Source organism: Trachymyrmex cornetzi, unplaced genomic scaffold (assembly GCF_001594075.2).
Source record: "Trachymyrmex cornetzi isolate Tcor2-1 unplaced genomic scaffold, Tcor1.1 scaffold62, whole genome shotgun sequence".
Classification (NCBI taxonomy): Eukaryota; Metazoa; Arthropoda; class Insecta; order Hymenoptera; family Formicidae; genus Trachymyrmex; species Trachymyrmex cornetzi.
The window spans coordinates 547,697-572,280 of NW_017299937.1; the positions used below are offsets into that span (position 1 = coordinate 547,697).

The following is a 24,584-nucleotide window of genomic DNA, read 5'->3' on the forward strand; positions in this document are numbered from 1 at the left end:
TAAAGAATAAATTATATATATAAATCAATCAAGACATGTGCCAAGTCATACATAGGAAACAGCAACCGGATCATCTATTGGGAATATCTTGGATTATCTCATCAATAACGGATCGAAAGATCTTGCAATCGAGATTTCAATTATATAATAAAAGCATATTTATTTTTGCTTTATGTACGTGCCTTAGAAACGGCGATATAACCTGTATAAAGAATAGTATCTATAATAATCTACAGATAACAATTTTATTAAAAGATTGAAGAAAATATTTTTATTAATTATTTTAATTTTGCACGAATACGATTGTGTTTTGAGTGTCCGATATAATAATCTCTCTCTCTAACTGTATATGCGGGATTAATTTATAACTTTAATTTATAACTTTGTCTTCAATCTTTTAATAAAATTGTTATCTATAGATTATTATAAAACTATTGTGTATATTAGACACACACACACACACGTACACATAGGATGTCCCCGTTTTTTAAGAATAAATTCTCCAACATTCTAATACCCATTTCGACCAATGTAGATTAACTTTAATCTAGGTTCAACTTACTCTTTGTCATTTTCTAGCTCTAAAGATTAGAAAAAGACGAAGAGTAAATTGAACCGAGTTAAAGTTAATCTGCATTGGTAGAAACGAGCCTAAGATCTAACCGTCGTGTTCGGATCTTTTTTGACCTGAGCGTTTTTATGGTAGTAAAAAGAAATTACGTTCTGAACATTAATCAATGATATATGATACGAACACGGGTAAAGAATTGAAAGGACGGATGAGTTTTGGTACACCCGATATATACAACGTGGGTAAATTTCTTCTAGAAAATTTATGGATTTTTTTCTACTTCGCTGGAGAGAAAGAATTTGTGTCTATCTAAAAAAATTCAAATTTTTTGGCTCAATAGCTCTTTTCATCGTTTGCCTGTAAACTCGTATCCGTTTTATTTCTGAAGTACGTCGATATTGAGTCCGTCGCATTGCGTAAAGTTCCGAAAAAATGTTTCATTTAAAAGAATATAAGTATATATACAGATGTTGAGGAGAAGAAAACGCGAAGACGCTGCATACAAAAAAAGAATGAGCAACGTGAAACAGACCTATTGACAAACAAAAGAACGGAAACTATAGAAAGGTTCGGTTTTGCCGACTCAGGCTAGCCGGGCCGAGTCGGCGGCCAGCGGCGACGGCGGCGGCGGCGCCACAAACGGCGTGACTCGAGAGATTCTGGCTGGGGACGGTACTGAGCACGCATGCGCACATCGCGCGCGCCAGTCCTCGGTGTACCTGATTCGTCGAGGAACTGCGAGAAACGGCGCAACGGAGGCAGCACACTGCTGATCTGGGCTCTGAGCGCAGATCTCGCAGTTCGCTCTAGCGTCACGAAGGGTTTGGTTTTCGTCGGTACGTGTAGGATTACGATTATCTCGACATACAACGCCAGTTGCTGACCATTGCTGAACTACTTGTTTAGTATTCTGGGACATCAAGAAGAGACAGAGAAATTCCGACGAGGTGACGACGTCAAGGCAGAGTATCACAGAGGTACGTGAGCCAGCCGGCATCGACGAAAGCAACGACGCATTTTGTCGCGGCCATGTCGACTCGACAGTACATATTCCATGAAAATCACTTATTAGATCACTTTATATTCTGATGACTTCGTTCTGGTTTCGAAAATAAATTTGTAGGTTTCTTTTAACTGAAAATCAATTTTCTTATGTGATATATTTTCTTACTTTCATTGTAATAGTTACGATAGAATAATTGACGAAAGAACGTGTGTTCATCGAAAGTCCTTCAAAGAATTCTATACACACGTTTGTTGCCAATAGAGTTTCACCAATGAAAAAAAACGCGCGTACCGGCTTTCTCAGGCTTTGGTGAAATTATACACAGTCAAGGTGTCTTTTATCAAGCGGCATCTACCTTGCACAAAGAACTGGTTTCGGAAGATAATGTATCACCGCGTACATAATTACGATGCATATAATGTGCAATCACTTGGACGGTCGATAATAAAAACAATGTTGCTGAGTCGACAATGGCCAAGATAAAATATCGTGGTCGTTGTTTTCTCGGCTTTCCGAATGCAGCCAATATGAAATATATGTGTATAATATTATAAAGAGAAATTGTATTGTTAACATGAAATATATATGTATAGGCCTGTTCTTTTTAGCTGAACTTGTGATTTATCTTTTCTCTTTTCTTTTCCAATGTGGAGAGAAAGGGAGAAAAGGTGTGCAAGAAATTTAACTGAAAAGAACAGATCTCAGATTATTAAAATAGAATATATTTGAGATCACATCCATTTATATTAATGTAGATTAATTTTAATCCCGGTTTAACTTATTCTTCATCTTTTTCCAATGTTTACCACTAGTTTCACAACTCATGATTTATTCTTAACCGAAGTTCAACGTATTTTTCGTCTCTTTTCAATTCTAGAATTTGAAAGAAATGAGGAATAAATTGAATCTCGGTTAAAAGTTAATTGTGAGTTGTGGAACTGGGCCTTAGAACTATAAAAGTTGAATCGAGATAAAAGTTTCTCTGCATTGGTGGACATGAGACAGAAATAGAAACTAGTGATTGTATGTTCTTAGGGTGATATTTCATTTATGCGTTTTTGTCGAACGACAAATTTTTCAAGCCTGTGAATTGGCTACGAGATAAAGAGATCCAGGACCTCTCTGTTCTGTACACATTTGTCGTTCGACAAAAACGCACGAACGAAATAGTACCCTTAAATTTATTTGCTTGTGTTGACCATATTTTTTTCCTATTCTATTCTCATTTCTTCAATGCTTATTTCTAGCAAAAAATAATGTATGCAAAAAACAAGCAGTGTCTTCTCAAGCATTAATGTGGACTATTCAACATTATTTATTACCAAGCGGTTTTAGAAAACTAAATTATATTTTTTATTGAACACCTATTTCGAAAGAAATTATTTAGAAAATTTTGTATTACACACAACACACATCTTGTCACCTCTTTGGTCTGTTTTCTGTTACTGCACTAGACTGTCCTAGAACTCTCTTTCTCACTTTAAACAAATATCAAACGTACATCTATCTCACTTTAAGTTCTAGAAGTGTACACTAGTATAGCCACAGAAAATAGACCTCTTACTGTATGTAATTTTTTATAATGTTAATATTTGAATTATTGATTGAGTAAAATTTTAACAGAATTTTCAATTTTTAATGTCTTGGATTATATCCATAATCTATGTCCCTCATTCCACGAAGAATAAAATTATTTTTTGTTAGCTCGTGTTACAATAATCGTCTTTTCAGTTTATTCACAATTTTATCTATCATTTTTCAATTTATATATTTAATGATACGTTTATCATTAAATATATATAAATTTATTTTATTAAATTTGATAACTTTTATCATTTTGTAATTTTAAACGTTATTTGTTATTATAGTATGATTTATATTGTCGAATACAAAAATTACCTATTTAGTTATATATTTTATTATTTAAATATTTATTATTTTATTTAATACATAACTATATGTTATATGTGTATTTAACGTGCAATTTTTTTTCTATAGGTAAAAATGGAAGAACAGTGGGGAATCGATGACACGTTGGATTTTGGTCAGGCACCAGTTAATATGTCTTCTGTAAGGATATGCATTTAAATCTTTTTTTTTTTTAAGTATATATTATAAAAATAAAACAAAATAATCATTAATATCGATATTTTGTTTTAATAGTTTGAAGAAGGACGCGCCCCTTGCCGTGGTAAAGGACGAGGCGCAATACTGTATAATAATAATGACACAGATTGCAGTGTAGGAGGCTCCTATAATAGTAAACAAACAAATGAAGAAAATTATGATAATAATACCTACAACGAAGATACTGAAAATAATAAATATAATGGCGATAATAATAAATTTGGAGGAGACAACAAACAAGACAATGGTAGGCGTTATGGAAATAGAGGTGACAATGATCGTAGGTGGCAAGGCAATAAGGATAGGAATAATAGTCGGCGAAATAGGGATGATAATGGTGAAACTGAAGATAATGGCTTCAATGGAAGTTATCAGAACGATAGAAAGGACAGACCCAGGAGAGATAGAGATGAAAATAGAGGTGGAAGAGGTGGCGGTTATGGCAGAAACAGGGATGGCGATGATAATGATAGAGGTGGAAGAGGTGGCGGTTATGGCAGAAACAGGGATGGCGATGATAATGATAGAGGTGGAAGAGGTGGCGGTTATGGCAGAAACAGGGATGGCGATGATAATGATAGAGGTGGAAGAAGTGGTGGTTACGGCAGAAACAGGGATGGCGATGATAATGACAGAGGTGGAAGAGGTGGTGGTTACGGTAGAAACAGAGATGGCGATGATAATGACAGAGGTGGAAGAGGTGGTGGTTACGGTAGAAACAGAGGTGACGATGATAATGATGGCGAAAACAGGAGACGCAGAAGAAACGACGATGAGTCCAAAGAAGATGATGATAAAGAAGAACCAAAGAAAAGAGAGATTTATATTCCACCAGAGCAACCTGACGACGAAAATTCCTTATTTGGAAACGATGTAACAATGGGAATAAACTTCAATAAATATGATGATATTGAAGTAAAAGTAAGCGGTGAGAATGCACCGCGTCCAATACAATCCTTCAATCAATCCGGCCTCAGAACTATCCTATTGGAAAACATCACAAAGTCAGGTTATACAAAACCTACTCCTGTTCAGAAGTACGCCATTCCGATTATAATAAGCGGTCGAGACTTGATGGCTTGCGCGCAAACAGGTTCAGGAAAAACTGCGGCGTTTGTAGTTCCTATCTTACACACTCTGTTAGAAAATCCAAAAGATTTAATTAAAACGTCCACTTCCTGCGAACCACATGTAATTATAATATCGCCTACACGCGAGCTTACATCACAGATTCATCAGCAAGTCAAGAAATTTTCTTTAGGTTCTATCATACGTGCCGAGCTTGCTTACGGAGGAACATCGGTTATGCATCAATCAAATAGAGTGCTTAACGGTTGCCATATTCTAGTTGCAACTCCAGGTAGACTGTTGGATTTTATAGGACGAGGCAAGATTCGACTTTCTTCCTTACGTTTTCTTGTACTGGATGAAGCTGACAGAATGCTTGATATGGGTTTTTTGCCCGATATTGAAAAGTTAATAGATCACGAAACAATGGCACCTGCAGAAGAAAGGCAGACTCTTATGTTTTCCGCTACGTTTCCAAATGAAATACAAGAACTTGCGGGTCGATTTTTACGAAATTATTTATTCGTGGCAGTTGGGATTGTCGGTGGTGCTTGCGCTGACGTAGAACAGAACTTTTATCAAGCATCTGGTCAGTCTGAAAAGCGAAAATTGCTGAAAGAATTGATAGAGAAACAACATCAACTAGAAAATATAGAAGGTACTTTAGTATTCGTTGAACAGAAAAGGCATACGGACTTTATCGCGGCTTTCTTGTCGGAGAGCAATTTTCCAACAACCAGCATACATGGTGATAGATTACAAAGAGAACGAGAAGAAGCTCTATATGATTTCAAACGAGGAAAAATGTTGATTTTGGTGGCAACGGCAGTTGCCGCGCGAGGCTTGGATATTAAAAATGTCTCGCATGTAATTAACTTCGATTTGCCAAAGACGATCGACGAATATGTTCATAGAATTGGACGAACTGGTCGGGTTGGAAATCGCGGCAAAGCAACTTCATTTTTTGATTCAAGTACTGATATGCCTCTCACTGATGATTTGATGAAAATTTTGAAACAAGCTGGTCAACCGGTACCTGACTGGTTAGAATCCGGTGGCGGTGGCGGAAGCAGAACCTTCATGCCAGGAAAGGGAAGGAGATTCGGCGGGGAAGATATTAGAGGCGTAAGTAATACTACAATTAAAATTTTTTTATCGAATGTTGATAATTCATTTCTATTATATTTTTAATATCTTGCCATTGAATAGTAAAATTTGTATATTCTACGTCGTTTTATAAATAATAGAGAAGAATTGATCATACTAAAGCTTTTAAATCTACAATATAAATTATTCATAAACCTATGGTATAAATAAATATAAATTTTTCTCTCTGTGCAGAACAAGAATGCATATGGTGATGAGACATATGAAGACGCTGGTTATGCACCTCCTACACAAGCAGAACCGGAAGAAGAATGGTAGAGATTAGAAGCTTCATATTTATTTTACACAATGTGTAAAATACTACTTTGCTTTCTTTAATTTTAAAAAGTACGATAGCTTTCGTGGAACATTATCTGCTGTTAGCAGAAGTAACAATTAATTTGTTTTCCTTTTTTTCTTTAGTTTATTATGTGATATACTTTTATTATTGCGTTCCTTAACAGTGAGAAAAAATGCAAGATGCATTTAAATTTATATTGCTACCTCAGGATATTAGAGTACTTGGATATAGAATTAATAGTTTCAGTAATAAAATGTTAAATTACACAAGGTTTTTTTAGATTATACATACACTTACACTGTTTACATTGTATAAATCGTAGGCTATTGAACAAAAAAATTATAATTTTGGATTGTATATTTAAAAATTATGATTTAATAGGTTGTCTTCCTTTTGCTTTAATTAAAATATTACCATCTTAATATGATTTGACATTGAAAGTATATCACTGACGAGTCGATTCTTGTTAGTGGTATTGTATTTCAAAATATGAATCGTGTGGGGGAATATGTAACTATATAAAATATACAATATGTAGTAATAATTAATGAATTTTTTCCATTATTTTCACGTACTTTAACGTCAATCTTTAAAAAATGTTAAACAATTTTTAAAAAGTTTATCTGAAACTAATAGCGCGATATGAGAATACACACACAAACGAAAAAGTATATATTCTATATCTCCCACACGATTATCGAAAGAATTAAAATTTATTCATATTTCATGATTGATTTATTTTATACAATTCTATTTTGTTTCTTGATGTTATATTTTTATACGTTATAATAAATATAACATCTAATACAGTTTTATACTTTTATAATAAAATTTTTGGTTGTAAAAAAAACTTGTGTTTTTGGAATAAATTCTTCAATAATAAGTTATAGCTTTAATACATTCACACATGACAGTGAAATTAATATATTATTAATTAGGATAACTAAATACACGTGGGAAGGATAATGTAAAGTAGGTTCACAAATGAAAGTTATGTTAAGAAAATGCTATAATCTTGTTTCTTCAAATTCAACCTAATTATTACTATATACAGATTAGCAAATTCTATATCTAAATACCAATAAAAAAAATTTAACATGCATAAAGTAGTTTAAGAAATCATCAAAAAATTATCGATCTTTTAATTTTCAATTTTCTGCAGTTAATTAAAAATCGATAAGATATGTTATCAAGAGATTTTATGAAAATTGTTAGAACTGATGCTTCTATCATATTTTTTTTAAATATCTGTATATTCTTTAAATTTTGTTAATTAATTATTAACACATGAATGAGTGAGAGGATTTTAATATTAGGAGAAGAATGTACACTCTTATAATAATGACATAAGCGATGATAATACTTACCGTCGTTCATGGCCATGTCCATTAGGTGCAAGTCCTCATCATTGAGTAGAGACGAAAGAAATCCGTCAGTAGTTTGGTTGATGGAATCTGTCGTCGGGGCATGATAATAAATCATATCGTTAGGTTCAGATTTGTAACTTGCGCCACTCTCTGCACCCATTGGCTCACTACTGTTTGTCAAATTCATCGATGTTGCCACAGCTGAACCCAAATTCGACGACCCACCTGTAACAGTGAGCAGCTTAGTTCAGACAATGAAATTTCTTAGGTCTTAGATGGTACTTTAATTTACTGCATTTCCCCTATTTTTTTTTTTTCCAAAAATTAATATCAGTCGAAATTTTTAAGAGTATGAGTGCGTGAATAAGAAACGTAAAATTATTAAATGTGGATTAAATTGAATGTGAATTATTGTTGTAAAATTGTGAATTATGAACGTAAAATTATGAATTAGGTTGTTATATAACTTATGTATTGGACTTGCCGCGAGTATAAAAAAATATTTTAGTTGATTGGATTTCGTACGTTTCTGATGGATATATCGCGTGATGTACAAGCTTCAATTATCTCAATGATACAAATTTAGTAATTCATATTGCGAAATTTCGTTACATCAGAGAGAAAGAGATATATTATATAACATAAAATAGGAACAGACAAATAAAATGGGAACAAAACTTCGTACAACTTTAGGCAGTACTCACCCACATTGTGGTAAGGTCCCGTTGAATTGAGATCCCCGACCGGAGGCGCCAAGGTAGGATTATGAAGCAATACGTTACGTTGCGCCTCGTAATGGCTGTGACTTATACCGTGTCCTGGATATCCAGGATGCGCTGGATGTGCGAAGTGATCCGGTGCTCCTGGCAGGGATAAAAGAGACGCAAGATCTTGCCACCGCTGTTCCATGCTCATTGCTCGCATGAACGGCATGCGACCCTAAAAATAACAAAGTTCGATTCTTTTAAAATTACAATATTCATAAAAGCTGAATGATTTTAATGCGTCTCATGTGATAAATAATAATCATTGATAATTTGAGCATTTTTAAAACCTTCCAGAATATGTTTTACACTATATTGCAAAAATAAAATTTTGAAGCAACTTCAAAGGCTTTATATGATCGATATCGCAATTTTATTGAATTCCCGACATGTTGACCACTCGTTCGCGTTTGAAACTAAATCCACGAGATTCTACGCGGTCGTCGACCCTCGCAGCAATTATCTTATCTTATAGGTACATCCTATTATCATAGAATCGAATATCCATCGATCGAATGTCACACAAGAGGAATCCCGTAGCCGTCGTGCCTGTCAAATGTCAACCAGGTAGACAGCTGGATTCCAAGGAGGTAGGAACCCCGCTGATCGCGTAGGTGTTGGCTGCACGTAAGATCGGTAAAGGATATTAATAACAGCGATACTACGTGTCAAAAGTATCCTTTTCCTCTTGTAAGGGCATGCATCAATCGTGATCGCTTGTCAATCAATACGGAAATTATTGACGGGCGAAATTTATTATTAAAAAAACGCAGCATGTTTATAAGTATATAGCTACCAAATAAGTATAAGCCACGATGGGGTTTTATTCGTCGGAATGATACGATAAATGTTTCTGCTCAAAAAATGCAACTGTACTATTTTTCATTTGTATCATCAATATTCTTCGCTAATACATGTAAAATATACATACTTATGTTATAAATATATGTGAAACGAGTGTACAAATTATAACATTAAATCGCATATCATATGGACAAGTAATAAGTATCGTGTTATCATATTTCTTATACCTACACTTGTTAGCAGTGCGGCGTAATAACAGGAAACACGGAATTATCTTCGATTCCTCTCTCGAGACGCGCATTTTACGCTTTCGAGGAAAAAGCATCTGCGAATTTCATACGGTTGAGGAGTATAAAAATCTCTCTGGCGACATGCGCGCGAAGAGAATCACGATTTGTCCGCTAATTGTGAGAGAACAGTCGTTCGCATGTACTTTCACGAAATTTCTTCCTGTCCCGCTCGACTCGAGTCTGCGAGGAAGGGAAGGGAAGGAGAGACTCGCTGTACGCGCGAGGCTGCATCGCCAGCATCGCATCTCTCGCGGCGCGGCGTAAGCGCGGTAGTGGTGCTTGCTGGTGCTGGCCGGGGGTACGTTAGGTACGTACTACATAAGTAGTAAGTACGTACCCACACCGGCGGCGCGGCGCGGGCGCCTTAATGCACATAGGTATTGTCGCTAATGCGCCTGAGCGCAAGAAGAAGATGAATAGGGAAGCGCTGCCGTGGCTGGCTGTGCACGGCCGGGGCCTGCTGGATTGTTGTTCACGGGTGCATCAATCAGTCGCCAGTGCAATCTGTCGAGCGCGACGCCTTTAAGGCGATTCTCGCTTGTCAGCGCATCTGCCGGCTGTGTAGGCCGCGGCGCGGCGAAATGTAGGACGGGGGACTTTTGTTCCACGGCGATTTGTCGTGCAGCGCGACGCACCGCACGTTTCTAATGGCCGGACTTTACGGCTCATCCTGGTTCGACGTAACGGCCGTGATTGAGTTATAGGAAAAAAGCGTGCGCCGCGTTTAAGCCTCTCCTCTCCTCTCCTCTCCTCCCTCTCTCTCTCTCCTGTCCCGCCGTGGAGACTGGAGAGACGGCCGCGATTACTGTCCGCGACACGGCGAAGTGCGACAGCTTTCCGCCGCGCCGCCGGAACGCGACTTCCAGTTTTCAATCATCGTCGGGAATACTCGAGATTCGTTATAGCTCGTGGCGGATTAATCCGTGACGAAGATCGTTAACGGACGTCGTCCGCGTTGCAACCGTAGAAATCGGAGTTTTCGAACGGTGGATTAATTTTGAGTAGATAAAGATGCGATTGCGGACTTTTAATTGGCCATTTTATTCGATCCTTCATCCACAATGCGAATATATCAATAATACGCTCAACTTGCGTTATAAACTATAGCGGAAATTATCAGGATGCGGGCGCGATGTCGTGTACGAAGACTGTCGGCTGTTAATCTCGCGATTAGATGCACGATGCGTGATTTATCGGGACAGCCGTTGGGGCTGCCCGACATAACGTTCGTTCTGACGAATCCACGTCTCTCAAATTGGTTTAGTATCTATAATACGCGTGTGGTAGACGAACGTTACGTTACGCATTCCTCCTCAGCTACTGGCGCTTATGATTTATGTACCACACACAGTACGTACGGCCTCATGTACGGCGCACGTACATGCGCTTATTTCAAGCCTGTGTATGATCTCGCTTCGCGTGTACGGCAGAGTCGTCGCGGAACGTATGAATCTGCGAGAGACTGCGAAGGAAAGATATCTGCGGCGGCAGATGTTTGAAACGCGCTGTCGAGGACTCGTTAGATTTCTTCCGAGGTCTCTCTCTCTCTCTCTCTCTCTCTCTCTCTCTCTCTCTCTCTTCCCTCTCTTTCTGTTTCCTTCTCCTTACCCCCTTTTCCCTTGCAGCTATGTGCTCTTTTTCTTCTGGTATTCATTAATATCGCACAATCTCCGATGCCTTATCAAATCCATCATAAGAGTTCGCGTAGAAACAGATTTCTGAGATTTGTATAAAACTGATGGTTACTCTGGTTCGTTAGAAAGCGCATTCATCGCCAGTATTTGCACTTGTATTATCATTCATCGCACTACTTTACTCGAATACGTTCCCAATGAAAACAATCTTGAAATTAATTCTATTGATAATAATGAGAGCAATTTATCGACATCTATCAATTATCAATAACTATTAATAAAGCAATGCACGCGGAATGTTTAAATTAATAGGTTTATCGTTACGGATTTTTTCAGCTGAATCTGCTTCATGGAAATATCATGCTGGATACTCGTCCATTTCTCGTTCTGTCTCTTTAAAACGCCATAAAACGCGATCAGTCTCTCCTTTCAGGATTGTCGTCTGCAATTTTGTTTTTATTCCGCCTATAACGTCGCGACGTGCACGAGCTGCAGTGAAACTATTTCGATCTATTTGACAGTGATCAACTGACCGCTTGACACCTGCCATCACCGTCATTTAACCCACCGTCTCTCTACGGTTCTCGATCAGTTACCTCGAGTTACCTACTTTTCACCTCAACACGTCGCGTGTGTTTTCGTACGTGACTACTGGCAAAGCTCGTTTCTGTCACGAAGGTTGTGAATGAAAATATTGATGGATACGGATTCAGCCCCTCACCCTTTATGCACATCGCGGTATGTGGAAAAAATATATTTATGTCTCTGCGTACCTTATTCATTCCTCATCGAGCTAAAAATTTTTCCCAAGCCTTTGTGGTTATACGTGTATATCTGTAACGACAGGACCGTTCGATTGTATCTCATCCAAGGTTGCGTGATTTAATCAGCAGGAGACTATCCTTAATCCTCCGTTGGCAACATGGAATTTTAACTCTTCCGTTAGCAATAGAAAGTCTTTCGAGAAACAGAACAATTTTTTTTCTTCTCCCGGATTATATAAAATTCTGAAAAAATTCTGGTCAGTAGAACATTTGTCCCTGTCAGTGTGCCTTTAAGTCACAAGTTGCTCATTACTGAATTCATTATTAAATATTGTAGCTTTTTTTTTTAATTTTGTCTGCTTGAAATCGATATTGATTTTTCAACTATTTCTTTTTCTTATATTTTTTTAATCTAAAAAAATGTAAATATTTTATGTTTTTGATAAAAAAATAAACAAATATTTTTGTCCCTATTAGTGTGTCGTTCCAAGGGGAAATAGTCCCATTACTTAGTGTGCCCCTAATTTGTATGCCGTATTGATCCATTTTAACATATAGTTACTAAAACAGATAACAGATGTAAGCTAATTGTTTAAATTAATGTTGCATAAATCATTATTTTAATTAAACTTACAATTTCAATGTACATTCATAACACAACGCTCTCAGCTTCAATACAGAGCATATTACGGCCCGATTTTTCATTATCTGGTTAATTTGTAGTTAGGCTTGACCTGATATCTTATAAAATTAAAAATAAAACAAGGGCTATGAGCTGGATCTTAATACTAGATTAACTACAATAACATAAGTTTATTAACAAACGTTTCGACCCCTATTGAGTCATTCTCAATGTTTAAATTACAAATTGAACTCAACGACTCATTTGAAAAACAATCACTTGCCAATACATACGATAATTTAGATGGTAAATGTACAGGGAATGGAAGTAACTCGTTATTTATAACGAAGTTACAGTTACAAGTTAATTTTTTGGTAACTTAACTGGTAACTACATTACTATTTTTCTTTGTAACTGTAACGATAACGAAGTTACATTTTTTTGATAACGGTAACGAATTTTACAATTACTTTTATCGTTACTTTGCACATGATTGGACACGGTACGACACAAGCCACTTACACTGTAAAAAATTTTTTTACACATATAATAGATATAAAATAGATAACACGATTAGTCCTGTATATGTAAAAAAATCATGCAATTTTAAAGAAATTATGTAAATCGACAAAAATTATGTAAATTTTATTGTGTAAATATATCTTATTTTATATTGAAAATTATATAAATAGCAGGATATTTTCTGTAATTATCCAAATTTTAGTAATATTACGTAATATAACAGAAATTTTTCACTGTTAAATGTATAATAATATATAGTGCGAAATGTATTGTCATATTATCGTTCCTATAACTACACATACACATTGTAATTGTACTTCCACAATCTGCTTAGTTACAAACCAAGAAATTATTTTTATTTGCATATTGCAAATTTACGAACGTGTGGATGTTTACAACTATTACAGTGAGTCTCAAAATTATCCACTATAATAGCTGTAATTTTACACAACAATTTTTTACAGTGCATAGTGCTTGAGACTAGAGAAGGCCGGTCCGTTGTGATTGGCGGTCGTAGATTAAAAAAAAAATGACGGAAAAGTAACGAAAATTTCCTTTCTCAAGTAACGGTAACTGTAACGAGTTACTTTTAAAAATCGGTAACTAGTAACAGTAACTTGTTACTTTTTCTACTCGGTAACGAGTAACTGTAACTTGTTACTTTTAAAAAGTAACTTTCCATTCTCTGTAAATGTAATATAATATAAATTCAATATCGTGTATGTAAAATTTCGTTACGGATGGTTGTTACATAGACGATGTTGAATTTATATTATATTTACCGTTTAAATCATTATATGTATTGGCAAATGATTGTTTTTGAAATGAGTCGTTGAGTTCAATTTGTAATTAAAACATTGAGAATGACCCAATAGGGGTCGTTTGTTAATAAACTTATGTTATTGTAGTTAATCTAGCATTAAAATCCAGCTAGGTAATTCTTGTTTTAGTTTTAATTTTATAAATTATTTGAGCCTATTTTTTGTTACTATTTCTGATATTTTATCCAATCAGCTTCATCTATGATGATGTCATGGATAAAGTCCATTGGGTGAAACATTAGGTTAAGTTTAACCACAAGTTAATCAGATAAAAAACCAAAGATAGAAAATCTTGCAGTATTACTGGACTCATAAATTTCTCATGTTTTTCGAAACATATATTTACATACATTTACTAAACTTTAACAGTTAAAAAATAGAATATTATCTTTGGTATCATATACATTAATAATTTAACTCAGAAATACTTTATCTTATTTTACTTGTGCCAATTTTCTTTATGGCTTATTTAAATACAAAAGCACACACTAATAGAGACAGACACAATAACAGAGACAGTTATCCTACTTGTCAAAGCTTTAACGAGTTTTTATCCAGAAGGTGTATTATATTTCACTAATTTTCTACACAGATTTATCTATCAGAATTGATCATGAAAATATCGGTAATGCCTTTAAAGACTCCATGTCGCCGGCGAAGGATTAATTAGCGAAATCACTGAAAATTACGTTGAAGCGCCGCGTTCAACATTCACAGATGTCGATATTGTCTGTTGTCTTTGTTGCATCCACGCGTGGCCTCAATGACCATACGAAGCCAGAAATTCGTTTCACACATCCTAGATAGCCCCAGCCGCGGAGGCGCATTATGCATTTCACAGCGCATAAGTCCAGCAGCTGCTTGGAATCCTGGCGAACGGAACGGACTGTGACGCCCCGTCGCGTTTCTTGGTTCTTGGTGAAAATTGCCTTGTCGGGGTGCGCGTATGAAGGAATTTATGGACGACAGAAGTGCGCTAAAAACTTAACTTTCTCGCGAAACTTTTGATATTACGTGAAATTGACGTGCATCATGGATTTTATGAACGTGCATCCGCAGAGCGCAATGAAATTTCGTATTATCATGAGAGCGAACATTTGCAGTTAATTAATAAATCGAATTAAACAATTATCTTGAGACTACCTACATCTACGTTCTAATAGAATCATTAATAATAAGATAAACTTGTTAATATTGCCGTTTTAATCTGAAAGAAGAAATAGAAAGATGTGATAAATTTATAATATATCAAACGATACGTTGATTGGGGGAACCGACATTTAAGAATTAAATTGATCTGAATGTATAAGAGAGAGAAGAAGATAAATTTCACAAATGTTTCTGCGTGTGAACAGCATGGACGATTTCTACTGCCGACTATATCACGAATTTCGGATAAATACCGGATGTTATGCGTGACACACAGTTTTGTCGAGACACACCGACGGGCGGCCGGAAACGGCGATCTCGGTAATGCGTCATCGACAAAACGCAAGTACTAATTAAAGATACGCGAGAAAAACGTGCGCATTACCGTGGTCGCCGGTGTACTCTTACGACTAATGGGCGAAGATATTAATTATGATTCATTCATAGTCATCAGATTAATGTATGTCGGCGTGGGTTACCGCAGCCGCGCCGGCGGGTTTGCGCTCGCGCCAAGTTCTCCGACTATCGCCACAAGTGCATCCTAATGTCCGACCAGCGCGTCTCTCCCATCGCCTTTCTCATTTCCATAGCACACATTTCGTTTCTCTTATTAATTTCGTCTTACGGCCTCTCCGGCTCGCACCCCGCCACTCGTCTCCGTCTCTGTTTCCATCGCACGGATTGCCCTCTCTCACGATCTTCTTTCTCTGCTCCTTTATCTCCCGCACTCGCCTCTTTCCCTGCCACGATCCTCCGTCCGCCGCGCCGGCTTTCTTTCCTTTCGATTCGTAACTCGGTGTTATACGTAAATATTGTTCGGCAGTCCAAGGATACCTGGAGGGCCCTCCTCCGGCGCTCGAGGTTCTAAGCAAATATTCAAGTGCCACGGCAAATAGCACGCTACCGGCCGCTCACGGCCTAGCAAATCCTTGTGCAAAGATATACGGCGGAGAAGTCCCCGTCAATCACGGCCAAAGGTCAGCTGGTAGTTCTCTGATTCTCCGATTACGAGACTGAGCCGCAAGCTCGATACCAGCGTTATCCAGTAGTGCGACGAATGGCAATACAGATTTATTTGCCGATACTAGTTGATTGGCAGCCATACTCCATTTAATTATCTAACGATCGACCTATATTGCGTCATCCATTTTTTTTAATATTAAAGAATATTAGAATTTTTAATATTAAAGAATATTTTTTTAAATATTTATACATGTTCATAAACGTAATATACAAAGTAATATACATAAATATAAATATATGAATATTATTTATATGTACAAGGCGATTCCTAGTAAGTAAAAAAATCGGCTGGGGATATTCCTTGGCTTATTTTAGGAAGAAAAGATCCTATGTACATATGTACTAAACTGTTTCGTGTTTTCAAAATATAGTTTTCAAAATACAGTTTTCAAATTAACCATATGCACACCCTTGATGGATGTAAAAATGTTTTATACTAGAAAATGGTTTCTAAAGCCCGCGGCACACGATGCTTGTTTTCCTGCTGGATTACTAGCTGGATTAGAATCTTGTCATCGTATTGGCTGCGATACTGGCATTGTCAGTACTGCAACCAATACGATGGCTAGATTCTAATCCAGCTAGGAATCCAGCAAGAAAACAAACATCGTGTACCGCAGGCTTAATACTGACATGTATGCACATTAAACTTGAATAAATTCTTAGAATTTATTCTTCTAAGCATTTTTCAGATTTTTTAAATATTCATCTTTTTTTTCAACTATAATACTCTGTATTTTAAAAATGATCAGTTTAGGATGTATGTTTATGTTTTTTTCTTAAAATAAGTTAAGAAATATTGTATTTATTTAAAAGTCACATGTATATGCATAATCTTCGCAGAAGGAATACTTTTTTTAATATGTATATATCGTTTCATTGTAATTATTCAATATATAAAGAAAAAGATAGAAAAACAAACTTAACATTTAATTAATTTCCTTTTATCGTCTCTGATAATATATTGCCAGATAATTTATTCTAAATAGTCACATTTGTTGAAAAGATATGCATAGCTTCTTAAACGATTAATCCTGCTACGTTTTATATATACATATAATAGTAACACAATTTGTATACATATATTTTCCCAATTATGGCGAAGAGTTAATAGACTTATCTTATTACATTAAATATTTATAACAAACAAACACAACAAAAACAAGCCACAGAATAAGATGGTCAATTTTCTTACATGAAAATAAATATCTACCACTTCCATCCTTAAAAACTTTTTGTAACAAGGATATTTTAATTATTTCAGGTTAGTTACTTCCTACTCTCTGTGTTTGTCGGACCCTGCGGGTGCCTGTTGCAGTGGTAATTATTATCACGTCTTGACATATTTGAATTCATTCTCTCATTATTTACATGGAACTTCTAAGACATTCCAAGTTCTCGTTACCCGCAGGCGAACATCTACCTACTTTATATCTTTGTATGTTTAATTACTAATTATTCTTTAATAATTAATCCTTCTGTACTGAGCGATTTAAGTATGTATTCCGTCGATCTTGCAATAGTGGAAAAATAAACTTTAAATTTCATATGTCAAATAATACATAATAATAAAAAATAGCAATTATTCATTGCTTTTTACATTATTCTGAATAATTTATTCATCATTATCGCTCGTAAAAAATTACGAAAGAGAGAAAAATAAATTCTCGTAAAAAAAATTTACTAAATAATTTAACAATAAAGATTCGGACAAAATTTAATAATTTAGCAATAAAGTTTAGTACGGACAGAATTTAATAATTTTGATATTTTGAAATCTCGAAGCAAATTTATTAATCACATTATCCCGAATTTCAGTTTTGTTCAGCAAACGCCATTAACACTTCTTCCGAAAAATCCGTTTTACAACGAAATAAAAATTTTTTAAACTTGTAACTTAATGACAGATTGACATTGGTCTCGGTTACATTTTGAATGAAAAGTTACCATTGTCGATAGTCTATAAAAGATAATCTCTTTGGAATAGTTAAACTTAATTGTGGCAAAAGAATGCTCTCTGGGAGATCCTACTGTTGTCAGAACTTGGTCACTTTTGATCTTTTGAGATTTTCCGAGACCGCAAGATTCAAACGGGAAACCTGCTACAAGGTATTTGTTGTATACCTAAGAATTTGTACCTGTAAACTGTTTACAAGATAGATGATTAAGAACTTTTCTACACCATCCTTTCTGTAGCCTTTCTCATTCTTAAGAATTCCAAGATTGTCATTTTATAAACCCTAAACTATTGTATAAAATATGACAAATGAAGTTATTTTAATGATTCGTTCAAACAGATATGACTTCAATACTTTTTCCAATTTAGTGCACGATCTGTTGTAGGTATTCAACCGTTCTTTAAAACCACGAACTCAATAAACCTCGTAAAAAATGGCTACGTAATTTATAAAGAGTAACAATTAAAAGTCAAGATTTACATATATCAAGGACGTCTTCTTTATACTAGTGTAAATTTCTGATGTATTTTGCGTAACGTTACAAATATATTCGATGAAGTTAGTATGATCACATGATTTCCTACATCTTCAGACGCAAATAATTTCTAAGACACATGTGATATACTATGAACCTCCTGTGGTAGATACGCAAAAAAAGTTCGCGTGAAGCTGAAGCGGTATCACATACCCGAGGCTCTCTCTCGCTCTCGCAGAAGCAGCTTCCTCCTTGCGAAGGAAGTAAAAAAAAGGATCCGACGATAACGTCGGAACGTGTGCCACCCGACTGTAATGGGTCGCATTACGTGTCCGTCGTTTGTATCTCGGTGTATACGCTAACATGTAGCAATTACAGGTGACTGAGGTCAGTGTTAATATGACGGTCGCGTGAGAGAGAAGCTCCAAAAATGATATAGCTCGCAAGCGGCGACGGCGCGTTTTCTTGCGTAAGCCTTCCATATAATACACACGACACATCCTCCTCCGTAGGCAAAGGTCCCGGGCGTAGGAATATATTAATTTAGTGTACTCATTACGTATTGAAAGACCTGCGGACGCGGCGCGCGGAGTATGTAATACTTCTCCGACGGCGGTTGCGTGTAATGACAGTTCTACATGCGCGGGATGCAAGGTCGCATGACCGTGAGTGTGTGTGTGTGTGTGTTTTGTGTGCGCGTGCGTACGTAAGATCACTATGGAATTTTAGCGAGAAGTCGAACTTAACCGCTCTTTAACATGTCCTCGAATAAAGCTATGCAGTTAACGCGATCCTCAAAAACGCGATCGAGATTCGGCAAAAACAAACGCCATTTTAAACAGTTATTTTAACCCTTTAATTAATTCACGTAACATTCTTATGCAAGACAACTGTCGTATGTTTAAGCCTATTTTTAACGTTTTGCTCCTCGAGTAATTTACGTTTAGTAGAGTTCGTATCTATGAATACAAAAGCTGCGTAGTTTTTTTCGCAAGAAAAACAGGTTACGTTTCTAGAATTAATCGCAGTGAACACAGTCCATCGCTAAGTATTCTTAGTTATTAACTTCGATACGTCTTTTTTTATCCAAGAAGCCTTGCCCACGAGACCTTGCGCCTATCTTTACCTCCTTATTCGCCGATTCCACGTATGTATGATGGGGTTATCATACGTGTTATCGTACTATAAATTTTTATTTGATTATCTTAATATTGCGCAATTAACGTAATCTACCTGCAAAAGACCTTCGTCTAATATCAGACTCCAACATTCTGTATTTCCTTGGTATGTGTGCTCGTTCGTCTGCGGATGAGGTTTGACGAGGGCTTGCTGCACGTCGTTCATGTGTATCTTTTTCACTCGAAATATAAATTAGGCACGAGATACGCACCGGGTACTGACGTTAAATTAATCAAATACTATTACAGTAACAACTTGTTTCACACGATTATTTTTTTTTTATAAAACTTCCATCCTGTGACAAGAATTGCACGTTTATCCGTCGACACGTAAATTTTAATTAATTTTAATCAGGTACGGTTTTTCTTAGTGCATTGCATTGCGTTATTTCAGGATGTTATTCCTGCATTCGGATATTTCAATCCATTAGCGATTCTGCGATATACGAAATATCATTTTGAAAGGTACGACGAGGAGATTTGTGTATTCAACGTGGGCGGTCTCACGAAGTGACGTGAGAAGGGATTCTTGGCCTCGTTCAAATCGCTTCAAGCCTCGTACAAATGAGCGTGATGCGTTTCATAGAGATAGTCATTGTACTAGGTAGCTTTATCACTCGCACACTTATATCTCACGTAGTTTAATCTCCGTCTCGATAGCGTATTACGCATCGTAGAATTTACTGTTCACGTAACACCGATTCAAGATCCTTGAGATTAGATGTACGAAACTTTATGCAAATTATCAATCTCGTGACGGTAGAGCCACCGGCTCGTCAAACGTACAAGGCCGGAACGGAGCAGTCGCGGAAGTCCAACGTTCTCATTTTGCAACCAGTTTTTCATTGACAATACAAAGTGTCTTCCAGGTGATGTCTGGGCGGGAAACTTGGTTGGTATCCTTGAAGGCGTGGTCTCCTGGCTCAAGATCTTAACTTCTTTTTCTTCTTCTTCTTCTGCGAGAACCGTTTGAACGTCGCACTATCAGCAGAATCGCGCTCGACTATAAAGAAACCTTCCGGAACCGTTTATCGCGCCCATCTACGGAGCGGATGTTCGCCAGCGAGATCGCCTTCCCTCAGGTGATCGTTGGAAATGACTTTTCCGCGAGATTAGCGTTCACTTCCAGCCGCGTGTCGTCCGCGAATGTCAGCGCCGACGTCCAGGATCACAAACATCGCGATCGCGTCCACCGCGGTTCATAGTAGTAGGGGCCCGTGCCACCTCTCCCATTGGCGGGTCTTTTCAGACTTGTTCCTCCACGTGCACGCGAAGAAATCACACGTATGCGTTGCGTCACGTTTCGCTGGATGGACTCGCCGTCGACTATCCCGGTAGGTCATTGTCACGATCGTCCTCTCCTACAACGATGTGATTTCTCGACGGGACGCATTGTATGATGTGTCCCGACAACAGTCGGAATTCAACTCCAGGGAAACGTCAACTTTCTAGAAGGGTTCCGGGCGATGATTTCGAGTTCACGGCGTGACTTCATCTTGAGTTATGTTTTACGCGTATTTCATTAACCCCGCTCATGCATTTTAGAGATTTAACGTGTTTTTTTTTTACATTTAGAATTCGATACGAGTAAATGTATTGATAGATACATATAACTATATTAATATACGCGTAAATGTATTAAAATAGTTGCATTCTTTTCACAGATATCAAAGGTAATTCAGTTTATTACTTGCTTCTCTTGGCAAGCAATGGTTCCTGATTTCACGGTTATTGAAAAGATAAGAAAACGATTATTATACCACGTCATATATACAGCTATAATTGAATTGCTATTCGCATTATTGTCCAGCTACTGTCTGTGATAAAATTTAATTTATGTTTTATATAAAATACACGTCGCGAATAAAACAGGCGGCTCAAGAAGTATCAAGCTTACGGGCATAGCTTTCTCTAAAGGGTATGATCCATTCGAATCTGAAACTTGTTTTGCGCGTGCTATAAAATTCTAATGCTATAAAGCGATAATGAGGAAAGAGTCTTAAATGCTGTGCGATATCCCTTATAAATGAAGTGCTAAAAATAAGAATAGATCCCATAACTTGTAGCTTCAGGAGTAAAAAGTAATTTTTTTAAAGATTGTTTTAATTTTTTGAGAAACAGATATGATATCCAAAATATTGCAATTATTAAAAAATAAAAGATATTAACTATAGCAAGTGGAGTCCTTTCTCAAAAATGATTATCGTTGTTAATTATCACTAACTGAAGAATTTTTTTAAATTGTAAAGAAATAAATTGTTGTATACTATTGCAGTATATAGTGTTGAGCAAATTGTCACTGGTAATAAATCATAAACGAATTCTTCCGGAAAGATTTCATACAGCGATAAAGTGAGTTACACAAGCACAAAGTAACAAGTAATAATTATAATCAACGAGCTGGCCTTTTGCGACTGTAAAAATGCGAAAATCCACGATAACGATTGCCACCAAATATAAGCACACTTTACTGTCCAAAATGACAGCATGATACTCCTATTAAAACGAGTTGTAACAGTCATTTATGATTGTCATGTTTAGATTGTTGTCTAATAAAACTTGTGTAAGAATCGGTATACATAGATTCAGGCAATACAGTCGCATTGAAGCTTTAGAAAATGCATACAAGGTAGCTTGATATTTTTAATGGAAATATTTGGAATCCAACTTTAAATTGCAAAATCGGATACTATAGTAATTGCGTACTTGAAACGTAATTACAGCGATAAAAATGTATTTAAAAAATTTTTAATAACTATTAAAAATATTATAGTTATATCATCAAGAGTTTTGTGAAAAAAATCTTAAATATGTTTCTCTTGAACTAGAATTTTGCTCCAAATTATTTTTGTTTCCGTTATATCGTTTTAATTGTATAACAATTATAATAATCGTAAGAATTTAAGTTTTCAAAATTAAATTTTTTTGTAAAAAACATAGACCAAAATTAATAGTCGGTTTTTATTTCACGACCGTTTTAAGTAATGTCTTAAGATGCTAATGCGGCCCTCTGATTAATTCGTGATACCTCAAGACAGAACTTAAGACGGTCTTGAATATAAGAAGTGACTATGAATACTGGCCATAGATAACAGAAGTGATCCATTTTCAATTGTCTCATTACATTATAAAAGATACAGTTATGACATATGTATAATCATGGGGGCCTCTTGAAAGGGGGTGTATTGCCGCGGGAATGGAGCCACAGCAGAGTTTTCGCGGTCAACGTTGTAAATAAAGAGTGTCCCGTTTATGGACCGTAAACGCCGCTCTAACTGTGCGGCTTTGCGCGCCATTCTTATCTTTCCAACGTTTGTTTCCTACTTCGTATATCACCGACTGTATCCCGTGTGGTATCATCGCGCCATTCCGAACCTCTCATTAACGGAATGTCGAAAAATCGCAAATTGCCGTGGCCATTCTCGACAACATCCGCAGCTCTTTCAGCGTCTCTCAAAACTGCAACTGCGCATATCTTGAAGAATATCAAGACGATAGAAAAGTCGCTCTAGTTATATCGTTACATACGTAACGTCAAGCCGGACAATTTTTTACATCGCAATCGTATCAAAGCAACTGCTGAGTGTAAAATGATTTAAAATAAAATTAAAACCCTGGCAATGTGTTTATATAAAAGATTATTGAGACGTATTAAGCGACATCGGAAATTATTATTACAGTGAAGATAATTCAACATCCATGACACTCGATTAGAAACCGCATCGGATAGCTCAAGATAATTTTTCATTGATTCATTTACACGACATGTACTCGTATGTTCGATAGGAGAAGCCTGTATACTTTGTACATAAATCATTACATTGTCGCAATCATAGTGACATTGTATACGCAGTAATGAGAGGCACTGGCCTTGGTTCTAACCTACAGGCAATGAAATCAGGGTCGTTCGTACCTGGAAGGAGCGGTGGTGTGGATGATGGGGATGATGAAACTGCGGTGTGTGAATCATGTCGCCGGTCTCGGGATCCTCGCACCTAGAAGATGACTTCACGACCTCGGCGTTACTCGAGGCGGTAATGGCCGCGTCGCCCTCTGCACTTGCGGAGTCCTCGGCGGTATCTTCTTTCTTCTTCTTTACTTCCGACTTCGTTTCCTAATAATCAATCTTTATATAATGATCACAATATCGCAACTTCACCGAGGAGTGAAACGCGTTAATCATGTAAAATTTAGTATTTCAACACATTCAACATGTATAAATATCTTTCTATCAACAAGAGATTCAAATAACGTCAGGCATATTAATGAAACATTATATTAAATCATTATTATGTAATATAATATTTAAATATAGTTTGAAGAAGAGAGAGAGAGAGAGAGAGAGAGAGAGAGAGAGAGAGAAAGTCTATTATTGCTGAAATTAACATCAAAATAATTCGTGCTAATTTTCTACGAATTTTCGATTTGTATGGTAAAAATGTTTCGAAAAATTGCATATTAAACAGTATATTACAAAATATATTTATAAAAATAAAATAAAAGTAAATACAATTTCACGATTTATTTCGCAAAGTGGCTATATATATATATATATATATATATATATATATATATATATATCGAGATATAAAGAAACAAACTTCCAAGTAGAAGATATGAAGATCCCACAAACCTCTGGTTGAGCCTCATCGAGGCCAACGAGCTGAAGCGCCTCTTCGAGATTAAATTCGTCGGGCAAGCCTAGAGTATCGTTGCTGAGCAGACCTTCTACGCCGGCGCTTTCCAAGAGACTACCTCCGAGTAATTCTGAAGTAAAATCATGCTCAAGTCCTAAAGTGTCGTTTAGACCGAGAGAATCATCAGTCAAATCAGCCAAAGGATGATTGTCCAAAGCCAACGATGCTTCGTTGAGAAGCGGATCGTCCTCTTCGACGATGCTACTTCCACTTCCGTTTTGACTGCCAGAGCTGAGAATGTATTCGCCTGTAAAGAATCACATATTCGCTCAAGATGTTTGATTGAAACTTAACTAT

At 36.4% G+C, this 24,584-nt stretch overlaps 2 protein-coding genes across 7 annotated transcripts in view; one reads left to right on the plus strand and one right to left on the minus strand.

Annotated features, from left to right (window-relative positions):
* The window catches only part of cnc (NFE2 like bZIP transcription factor cap-n-collar), a 123,246-nt gene that overhangs the window by 28,181 nt on the left and 70,481 nt on the right, over positions 1 to 24,584 (minus strand). For all 3 annotated transcript variants that reach the window (XM_018516271.1, XM_018516272.1, XM_018516273.1), the window contains exons 4-7: positions 24,224 to 24,534; positions 23,504 to 23,704; positions 8,291 to 8,525; positions 7,587 to 7,811 (exon numbers count right to left, since the gene is read on the minus strand). In XM_018516271.1, coding sequence (XP_018371773.1) covers positions 7,587 to 7,811; positions 8,291 to 8,525; positions 23,504 to 23,704; positions 24,224 to 24,534 — 972 coding nt within the window. The remainder of the gene's footprint in view (positions 1 to 7,586; positions 7,812 to 8,290; positions 8,526 to 23,503; positions 23,705 to 24,223; positions 24,535 to 24,584) is intronic.
* On the plus strand, positions 1,316 to 6,281 carry vas (ATP-dependent RNA helicase vasa). 4 transcript variants are annotated; one of them, XM_018516276.1, is made up of 5 exons: positions 1,316 to 1,548; positions 3,576 to 3,647; positions 3,741 to 4,350; positions 4,405 to 5,897; positions 6,114 to 6,281. In XM_018516276.1, exons 2-5 carry the CDS (start codon positions 3,582 to 3,584, stop codon positions 6,195 to 6,197), a joined length of 2,253 nt encoding a protein of 750 aa, XP_018371778.1. In that variant the 5' UTR covers positions 1,316 to 1,548; positions 3,576 to 3,581; the 3' UTR covers positions 6,198 to 6,281. The 4 variants fall into 4 exon arrangements, with proteins under 4 accessions (XP_018371778.1, XP_018371777.1, XP_018371779.1 ...); XM_018516275.1 differs by having other exon boundaries at positions 3,741 to 4,125; positions 4,180 to 5,897; XM_018516277.1 differs by having other exon boundaries at positions 3,741 to 4,125; positions 4,234 to 5,897.

What these genes read in the sequence shown, in the direction of transcription:
- vas (XM_018516274.1), top strand. Translation starts at nt 3,582, where the DNA reads ATGGAAGAACAGTGGGGAATCGATGACACGTTGGATTTTGGTCAGGCA. An exon ending in CACCAGTTAATATGTCTTCT is followed by an intron (nt 3,648 to 3,740) that starts GTAAGGATATGC and finishes TTGTTTTAATAG; the next exon opens with TTTGAAGAAGGACGCGCCCC. An exon ending in GCGGGGAAGATATTAGAGGC is followed by an intron (nt 5,898 to 6,113) that starts GTAAGTAATACT and finishes CTCTCTGTGCAG; the next exon opens with AACAAGAATGCATATGGTGA.